Genomic DNA, 10,498 nt, shown 5'->3' on the forward strand with positions numbered 1-10,498 from the left:
GACACAGGAAAACAGGGTAAAAAAAAAAATAGAGATTTTAAGAACCATAATGAGATTTTGATGGCTTTTTAGTGCATACTATTACACACATGAGAGTCTCATTAAAATAAAAAGAAACTATTGCGACTCCGAGATGCCTTTTAGTAGGCAAATATCATAGTCCTCCTGGGAAGAGAGGGAAAAGACTGGTTCAAACACTTATTTCTTACCATTGTAACTCAAAGGAAAACAGTAGCTTTTCTCTGTGCTTTATTTCCACCTCGCTGGTTCTGGAATTATGACAAACCTGAGCTTGAGGTAACTACAGCTGAATGAGAGATTGGGCCCTTTGATCCCCTAGCCGAATGGAGAGAATATAGCAATTTGTTACCAATCCAGTCTCATAACCTAAGCACTGGCCAAAAGCTCTTGCGGGAACAAAATTCATTGTAAACAGCTCAGAGGAAATTGGAATGACAGCAGGCAAAGTACAGCAGCAAGCTGGTGCCTTGCAGATCTGCAAACATCACTAAGAGGGAATGCTTTTTGGGAAGAGACTAGAAAAACTTGGAAAATGCTACAAAAAAGATCCCAGGGGTGTAGGTTGTAGCCATGTTGGTCTAAGGACATAGGCAAACAAGGTTCTTTGGGTGAATCTGATATCTTTTATTAGACCAGGTTAAATAGTTGGAAAAAAAATTTCAGCAAGCTCAAACTACCATGGATCTTCAGTGTAACACATTAGAGCAAAATGCTGAAAATATGGGCTTAATTAAAAACCAAGGAGAATGCAGAGAACCAGACTCAAATTGTCCAGCTAGGCACTTCTGTCACATTGTCATCCAACTCCTGCCTGTCTCACATCAACAGCACTGAATTGACCACCAACCAAAAAGGTGTCACCCGCCCAGTAGTCTTGTGCTTACCGCAGTTGCCTGAAGCCTGGATTCTAGGCTGCCTGTCACTGAGGACATTTTAACCCAGGTTTCTCACTTCCCAGGGGAATGCCCTAACCCCCAGCCTACAGACTAGAGGGGGTGAGGGCGTACTCAGTCTCTCCTGTTGAACCTGGGCCAGTGGGAAGACAGAACTGCAAGAACCATGGGGCCACAGGGAGAAGGAAGCAGGACCCTGATTCTGTAGCCCAGCGCAGAAGGCACTCCTCTGGGAAGGAGCCCTGGTTGCAGTCCCTTCTTGTACATTTATTTCTGTTGTACCCAGATGTAAAGCATGTAACCTGAGCTGGGAAGTGGGAGCAAGAATGGAGGACAAGGACACCCCTTTCCCAGAGCAGTGCCCTAACCACAAGGCAGGCTCCTTCTTGCTTGCTTCTTCCACTTTGCTATGTCTTTGTTCCAGAGGTTTCTTGCTTATAGTTTGCCTCCTTCTGCTCGCCCCCTCCCTCTAAACAGTCATGAGAAAGGGGTCATTAACTCTCAGCTGAGTCCCAGCTCTGGCCTATAGTACAAGTCTGGCATTGATGCCCATAACACTAATAAACAGTGATGGGATAATTGCCAAGCTAATTCAGTTACTTTCACCAAGTGATTTATCTTAATGTAGAGGAGTAAATGTACTGCATTTTACACTGCTGGGAAGAGGAAAGACAGCTATTCACACTTCCTCAATAAACTTTAACAGAGTATATATATGGATCAGATGGTTTTCTGTGCCAAGTAGTAATGTAGACTCCTGTCCAAATCCATCCCCCCCACCTTCAGTGGAAGTGTGGATGATCAACAGCAACGATACATGATAGGACTCAGATTCTCACACAAGGATCCAACTGAATTGCGCCCAGGAGATGTCCCTCAGGGTATTAAGAGTGAGATTTCTTTAAATCAGGTGTGTCAAATTCACCCCATGCCCTGGGCCAGATCTGAATCGCAGGACTCGTTGTGGTCCAGATCTCAACTGAGACACAGAGCAGCTGCTGCAGGACTGAAGGGGCTGATGGTGGCTGCAGTCGGGCTAACAGGATTAGTGTCAATAGTGGCTGTGGCAGCAGTGGAGCCAGTGGCAGTAGGGCAAGCACCTGCAAGACAAACAGCCGCTTGGCACGGCAGTCATGGAGGGTCAAGTGGCTGCAGGGCAAATGGGGTGGTATAGGCACAACCCTTGCTCTCCCTTCTCCTGAGGACAATGTAGGAGAAGGGAGAGCAAGGATTGTGCCTACACCACCGTGTGACTGTGGTAGTCAAATCCCCAACTGCTACAGCCTGCTAGTAGCCCAGCAAGTCAGATAGAGCAGGCCTGCAGGCCAGATCTAGCCCCGAGGCCATATGTTGACACCCCGCTTTAACTGGCAATCAGAAAGGTCAGATCTTCCAAAGACATATGAACAGAACCATGCAGGCACAACTGTGACCACTTACCTTAACTAGCAAACACCAAAGATGCACTGCAAATCATGTAAAAACACACATAAGCTATGCAGTGTAATTGTATGTGCATTTCCAGCTTTGAAAGACTGCCTCACAATGTCCACCCCTGTGACATGTCCAAAGACAGAGGGTTGCAAGTGAACAGAGGATTTCAGGAGGCCACGTGAAGGAATGAGTCAGACTCACTCCACTCCAAACCCATCACAGTTGCACTGGTTTTTGTTTAAACTCACCCCCTGTCTGACCTACCCTTGCATTCTGCAGTCAGAGATCTTAGTAACAAAGCCCTATTAACATCTGAACACAGCATGGTTTGAGCCTCCTTCTATGCTGGTTATTCCAGTGACTTCTTAAAGACCTGATTTGCTATATCTTTCTTCCCAGAGAAGCTGATGTTGCATTTAATTGTTTATACCCATCCAAATCACCTAGCAAGACCCATCTACGCTGACTGACAGGATGAGCCTGCAGAATAACTCTGCATCTCCCGATAAGGAAACCTAAGGCCTGATACTGTCACAGGAATGGTCCCATCGAGTTGCCACGCAAAGTCCACTGAAAAGCTTTTTCTTTCAAAGCTGGAAGAACTCTTCATTAAACCTAAAAGTCATTTCCATTGATAGTAACCATACACAAAACAGCTCTCGGTTTGAAAGGAACCAACGGATGGAAATTGAACTCAGATACCAATGGGATGAGAATAACTGAGGCAAGTGTGTGTGGAAGCAAAGAAGCAACACGGGCATCTCCTGAGCTTGTCGGGAGGGGGAAGCAGCAAGAAAGATGATGAACTTTTAAACGGAGCTGTGCAAAATGGGTCAGACACTTTCACAGGAAGGAAATGACATTATGAAAAAGGAGGGTCTCAGCCCTATCACACAGAGGTAGGAATGAATCCTTCACCTCTCTATACCCCTCCAGCCCCAACCTGGCTGGGGTGCCTTTCACAAGACTGGAAAACGCTTGAGGGGAGAAGGCAGGAGGAGGGTGGCACCCAGCTGGAAGAAGAAAGCTATTATAAGACCGAAGAGGAATGAAAGCAAAATCAATCTGAACGGGATTTTCCCCCAGAGGTAGAGGAAACTTTGGCTTTCCTATAACAGAGGGAGGTGGAAGGGAGACCCAGCATCTGTCAGAAAGACATAATTTATGTACTTGATGTTTCTGTAAGCTGAATTATTTAAAAAAAGAAAAGCTCAGCCCGGACTTGTATAACAAGCAGTCATAACTCCATACTAAGCTGCTCACAGCTGCAAAGGGGCAAAGAGCAAAACAGCTGAAACTCACTTCTGATGCATTTGTCTCTCTGTTTCCCAGAGCTGCCCTCCAGGGATTTTGCCTCGTGACTTCCGTTCAGTTTAATAGTCCAGGTTCACTGCTGGCATCGGTGGGCACTACCTCATCAAAGACAAGTTGATTGTGTGTGATATGGCGAAATAAATCCTGCTAGGGCATCTGGAAAACTGTGGGGGGAAAGAAGGAGGAGGGGTCTGACCCTCCACTGTATCCAACCACAGTGGCAGCTAGAGGGTGGCTGCTTTTTTTGCTTGGGTCTGCCTGGCCTTGGGTCCTCTTAAGATGACTCCTGTGCAATGAGCTAGCAGAGCGCTGCTGTGCCCTACCCCCTGCTCTTTGTTGCCCCACCTGTATCGCAACACGTCCTTTCCTTGCCACAAGGTAGCATTAGGATGGCTAGGACAGGACCCTCCTCTGACAGCCGTATGCCAGCAGAGAGCTCCCAGGTGGTAAGAAGTGGCTTTCAAGGACTGAAGAATCCTCCTCTGCTTTGTCTCTGTAGGAAGAGGGCTCAGATAAAATCTCCTCCCCAGCTCCTTCCCTCCTCCAAAACTCACAGCTGGCTTCCAAAGCTTGGGAATTCAGTCCCACTGGGCCCCCATCGATACCTGGGATGCAAAGGTCTCAGAGTCGAGGAAGTTCAGACTGGAGTCTGGTTCCATCTGTTCAAGTTCAACCCCTGAATATGGAGCAAGTAGACAGGCTCCCCTTGGGGAGAAGGAGGATTTATACTCATGCACAGCAAGCCTCAAAGCAGAGCTTTTTTTTTTTTTTTTTTTAAACAGTTTCTGTAAAAAATGTTACAGTATTTTACAGAAGCTGCACCTGAGTTAGAGGTGGGCTCAGCACACACTGATTCTTGTGCCTTTACTACAGGGACCAGCTGAATCACTTCCATACCTATGGTGTCTATTTTTAAGATAAGCCATCCTAATGGTTTGAAAGGAAGAGAGATCCCACAACCCCTGACTGCTCCTGCCCACCACAAATACAAATCTGAAAATTAGCAAAAAAACCACTGTAAAAATTCCACCATGTGGTGGCTGCTCTCTTACCCGAGCAACGTTCCCACTACATTGTACCACTGGCCAGATGGAAAACCAGCAGCTAACCCTTTGCATTCTGGCTGTTAGCCAGCAATAGATGGTCTTCAGTTAGCTATTAAGTTCCTACCATTGCTTTCCCAACGAAACCACTGGAGTTGGTTGTAGACAGTACTATTGCATGTAAATACTGATGTTTTGTTGACCTTGTCTGAATCCATATGACAGACAGTACAACTGATAACATATGTTCAGTCATTTCTAAGTCGGAAAGGCACTTGGAATTCGCTCAGCTCCTTGGGGAAACCACTCACTTCATAGAAAAACCACCACTGATATGAAAATAAAATATTTCAATGGTTTCATTCTATAAATAAGCAAATATTTAATGAGTCCCCCTCACCAAAATTGCTACGGAATAAAAGCTGGAATTTATCACACCCTTTCCTCTCATAAAAGCTGAAACCCACCATAAAGGTATGCATCAGCGGTACATGTATTTGGAGACTTTGCTTGTTGCAAATGTACTCACCTAGAGCCCAGAGAGACCCAGGTAAGATAGGAGCATTCAGGGCAAGCAAGGGTGAGGTCAGCAGCTTGACTATACAGAAGACTTGGAATCAAACACTACAAAATTTAAGGTCTTTTCCCCTCCACATTTCACATAAAGCCAAAGTATGGAGTCTGACTCTGGCAAAAAGAGGGACTAAATTATTGTATATGACATGACCGTCTAGGAAAAAAAGATATCAACTGCAACTCCTGCGCGTTCCACAAACTTGCGATCGTGAATGATTTTTCCCTGCTCATTTAGTACTAAGATAGGATCGCAGAGGAAAGCCTTACCCTGTTGTCCTCTTGAATCTCCCAATCACTGGAGAGGGTGAGGACATGCTGTGCCTGAGAGCAGTTGGAAAACTGGAAGAGGCTGGAAAACATCCTTCTGTTCTCCTGTGTGTCTGGAAATATTGCTTCCTGGAAATTTACTCCGTGGGGAAGGAGGTTATAATTCTCATCCATTCTGAAACAAAAATCAGACAGGACGGCTAATGTAATGATGTTTTATTTCCCATACAGGTCACAATTCATGCCCTTTGCGGGACAGGGTGCTGCCTAAATGGATTACAATGGGTGATAGGAGATTCCTTAGCTCATTTAAGTTGGCATTGCTCCATGACATCAGCTTTCGTGCCAGCATTTACATCAGTGAGGCTCTGTCCTGGAGGGTCCAATCCTGCACTGAATACCATACAAATAGATCCTTGCACTCATACAGACCTCAAAAGGTCCCTCCAGCTGGAGGATCCCAGAGCTCACTGCAGTACCAGAGGTATAATTTGGGATGACCTTATATTTTGGGCACTGTTCCCAATTTAGTATACTATACTCTAAATTTCTTGCCATGCTTCCAGATACCCCAGAGCATAAGCACAATTTAGATGAGTCAAGAAATAGCAAATGTAAACTCAGGGTTTACAAATATTGCCATCAGTGAGGTATCAGACACCAGCAAAGCACATATTATTACACTTCTCTGCCCCATGCCTAAGTACAGTATATCCTGAGTGTTCCTGAGAGTCACTGGGTACATCTGACAAATATTGTTTGATTGAAAGGTCATCCTGATGGCTTTATTCCCATATTGTGGTTGATTATCCTCATTCTTTCAAGGAGCCTAAAATACAGATTTGGCAGATACAAGAGAAATCTGTTGCATAAATATTTGGGGATCACTGCTAAAACAACATGCCAAACTTTTGAGAGAACAGACTGGCATCGATCCAGTTGGTTAAACTGACCAGAACCGACACTGCATAGAAAAAAATAAATGGGGAATGAGCTGCACACCGTAGTTACTGAACAGCAACTCAGCACAAGTCCCTTGCACAGGAATGTCAAAATGTTGTTTCAACTGCTTCATCTTTTACAATGAAAGACATGATCATGGTCTGCAAGTGTGCAAGGCTGTTTTAAGAAGTTCCTGCCACACATTGATGAACTCAAAGTATCAATAAGATGGAAACAGATGCCATCTGGGGAGGTTTTTAGTTTTCTTTTGATTTCTTTTTATTTTTCTTCTCTCTATTTTATATCCAGACTCTTAAAACGGATATAGGAAAATTCGCTTTCACCATGGCTTGGCTTTAAAAAGATAACTGGATTGCTAGCAAGAATGATTGAAAAAAAGTTACATACCCTATCCCAAGTCAGAAGAAAAACAGCAGCATGCTCAGTTGTAAACTTAACCTACCAGAAAACACACTGAAGGACAGCTTCACAGACTCTGCGTTTATCATGACATGATCTTCATGATGCATTTATCATCCTCACCCTTCAGCTGGCTCTCTGTACACCACTTCACATTAGAACAGCTATCCCAGATGATTACATGTACAGAAAGAGGCCATTATCAAACATTAAACCAAATTCAGGTCCAGCCAACAACTAGTTACAGCAATCCTCTTCAGCGATGAGCGGTATGATGCATGTTTCCCTTCTTGCAAGCGTAAAGCTTTACAGTAGTGTCAAAGTGATGTTGTAGCTGTGACGGTCCAGAAATTATGCGAAAGGCAAAGATTTCTTAGGGTGCTCTCTTTTATTGGACCAATGATGTAGCTAGGATAAAGTTAGACATGTTTTTGCACATGAGACCTGAAGAAGAACGTCTCACATTTGAAAGTTTGTCTAACTTTGTCCCAGCTACATTGTTGGTCCAATAAATGTTAGACAAGGTTTCAAATACGAGACGTTCTTCCTCAGGTCTCACATTCAAAAGCTGGTCTAACGTTTATGGGACCAACAGCATAGCTGGGATAAAGTTAGACAAGTTTTTGAGTGTAAGACTTGCTTCCTCAGGTCTCATGCTCAAAAGCCGGTCTAACTTTTACTGGACCAACAGTGTAGCTGGGATAAAGTTAGACAAGCTCTTGAACGCAAGACCTGAGGAAGAAAGTCTTACACTCAAAAGCTTGTCTAACTTTACCCCAGTTACATCGTTGATCCAATAAAAGATACTGCCCTCAGAAATCCTTGCCTCTTGCATAAAACTTGATACCCCCCTGCACCTCACCTAAAACTTGATACAGATTTCCAAGTAGCTCATCATGTTCATTTCTCTTTGTAGCCCCCTCTGAGAAAGCGCCAGCATCACCTTTCCCTGGGAACCCACACCCGAAGGAGCTCCCCTTTCAAATGCCACCCCTGCGTGAATCCGGACCCAGACAACCAAGACGACAGGAGGCACAACCAATCACTTGTGCGCAATCATGGCACTTGGAAGTCTCCCACTTCATAGAGAAAGTGTCTATCCTCTCCGGAGGTGCCTTCCAGCCCGACTTCCGACCTGCACCTCCCCTGCCCAAAGCAAGGGGAAGTGCCCTCGCCCAGGGGAAAGAGCACCGCATGCAGCCCTTCCTCCGGGGCAGCGCTGCCCTGCGGGGACTCACCGGAGGAAGAAGAAGTAGGAGTAGCCCTGCATGACGGTGTGCGAGTGGCAGGAGAAGTAGCCCAAGCCCGTGAGGTTGAGGCGGGAGCCGGCGGGCACCTCCAGCATGCTGCCCCATGCCTGGTCGCACAGCATCTCGATCTCGGCCGAGTAGAAGAGCCCGTCCTGGCCGTGCCACGGCAGGTAGTTGTAGGCGCTGTACAGCTCCGGGTGCAGCGCCAGCACCTTGGCGTACACGATGATCTCGGCCAGCTCCGCGCGGCAGCTCTCGCTCAGCGGCCTCCAGTCCGAGGGCAGCTGGCAGCCCAGGCACGGCCCGAGGCTCAGCAGCACCAGCACCAGCACCAGCCGCAGCGGTGCGGGCGGAGGCGGAGGCATGCTGGGCGCGGGGCACGCACGGAGCTGCCGACTGCGGAGCGCGCTCAGCCCGGGCGCGCGGGGGCTCCGGGGCGGCGGCGCAAGCGCACGCGGGCCGCGAGGGCGGGGAACCCGGCTCTGCCTCCCGCCGCTGCCCGCGGGCACCTGCCCGCAGCGCCGCCCCGCCCCGCCCCGCCCCGCCCAGCCCCGGGGGTCTGCGCCGGGGCCGGCGTACGGGCGGGCGGGAGGGCTTCATGGATGGGGCGAAGTGACATGGAAACCAGGAGTGTCCAACTTGCTTGTGGGTCATCAAAACTAAGCCACAAAGGGGATCCCAACGACTCGCTTGCTTTAGGGGGCCCCACAATTATGCAACAATATTTTTTGGGGTGAAGTTATTAAAAATTGTGTTCTTTCTTCAACATCTGTACAAGTTGCATGGATGGGGTGAAGTGACATTGACATGGGAAGTGTCCAACTTGCTTGGAGGTCATCAAAATTAAGCCTCTAAGAGGACCTGAATGACTCTCTTGCTCTAGGGGGCCCCATCATTTTGCAACAATATTTTTTGGGGGTAAAGTTATTAAAAACTTTGTTCTTTCTTCAACATCTGAACAAGTTTCATGGATGGGGCGAAGTGACATTGGCATGGAAAGTGTACAACTTGCTTAGAGGTCATCAAAATTAAGCCTCTAAGTGGACCCCAATGACTCGCTTGCATTAGGGGGCCCCACAATTTTGTGACAAATGGCCGACTTGCTTATAGGTCATCAAAATTAAGCCTCTAAGGAGCCCTCAATGACTTGCTTGCTTTAGGGGGGCCCACAATTATGCAACAATATTTTTTTTGAGTGAAGTTATTAAAAATTTTGTTCTTTCTTCAGCATATGAACAAGTTTCATGGATGGGGCAAAGTGAAATTGAAATCAGAAGTGTCCAACTTGCTTGGAGGTCATCAAAATTAAGCCTCAAAGGGGCCCCCAATGGCTCATTTGCTTTAGGGAGCCCCACAATTATGCAACAATTTTTTGAGGGTGATGTTATTAAAAACTTTGTTCTTTCTTCAATGTATGAACGAGTTTCATGGATGGCGCGAAGTGAAATTGAAATGGAAAGTGTCCAACTTGCTAGGAGGTCATCAAAATTAAACCTCTAAGTGGACCCCAATGACTCGCTTGCATTAGGGGCCCCACAATTTTGCAACAATATTTTTTGGGGGTGAAGTTATTAAAAACTTTGTTCTTTCTTCAATGTATGAATGAGTTTCATGGATAGCGCGAAGTGAAATTGAAATGGAAAGTGTCCAACTTGCTTGTAGGTCATCAAAATTAAGCCATGAAGGGCCCCACAATGACTCTTGCTCTAGGGGGCCCCACAATTTTGCAAAAAATGTCCAACTTGCTTATAGGTCATCAAAATTAAACCTCTAAGGGGATCCCAATGACTCACTTGCTTTAAGGGACCCCAACAACCCTAAGGCCACCACTGCCCTCAGCACACGCCAGCCCAAGTCCGTGCAACACAGCTGAGGGCCTCCCCCATGCCAGACCCACCGCTTCATTCCTGGGTAGGGTTGCCAACCCTCCAGGATTGCTCTGGAGTCTCCAGGAATTAGATATAAATCTCCAGAAGACTGCTGAGAGTCACCTGGGAGATAAATGATAGGGCATTCATGAAAATAAATATTAAATGTTGAATCTGATTTATACACTAGTCCAGTGGGTTTTTAAAATGTAATAGTCATGTGCATTTGCCTTCCTGATGCACCATAACCTGTAATTGATATATGCAAGCATGTGGGTACATTGACATTGTGTGTCACAAGCACGTTGGCGTTCCAGAAACCTGGAATAGATTCAGAGTTGGCAACCCTATTCCTGGGCTCAGTGTGGGCAGAGCAGGCAGGGGCGAGCAGCCTCCAGGAGCGCAGCGGATCATAAAGTCATAGAAAATGAGGGTTGGAAGGGACCTCAGGAGGTCATCGAAGCAACCCC

General features: G+C 46.6%; 1 protein-coding gene across 3 annotated transcripts in view; it reads right to left on the reverse strand.

Moving 5' to 3' along the window:
* Nucleotides 1-8,632, reverse strand: part of CCDC3 (coiled-coil domain containing 3) — a 72,279-nt gene extending 63,647 nt beyond the window's left edge. The window contains exons 1-2 of one of the 3 annotated variants that reach the window (XM_006270625.4): nucleotides 8,149-8,622; nucleotides 5,549-5,723 (exon numbers count right to left, since the gene is read on the reverse strand). In XM_006270625.4, the coding sequence (XP_006270687.2) occupies nucleotides 5,549-5,723; nucleotides 8,149-8,525 (552 nt within the window). In that variant the 5' untranslated portion in view covers nucleotides 8,526-8,622. Of the gene's footprint in view, nucleotides 1-5,548; nucleotides 5,724-6,953; nucleotides 7,234-8,148 lie in introns of those variants that run through there. The other 2 variants (XM_059725788.1, XM_059725787.1) reach the window with 2 other exon arrangements.
* Nucleotides 8,633-10,498: the final 1,866 nt, after the last annotated feature.

Source organism: Alligator mississippiensis, chromosome 4, assembly GCF_030867095.1.
Source record: "Alligator mississippiensis isolate rAllMis1 chromosome 4, rAllMis1, whole genome shotgun sequence".
Taxonomy (NCBI): domain Eukaryota; kingdom Metazoa; phylum Chordata; order Crocodylia; family Alligatoridae; genus Alligator; species Alligator mississippiensis.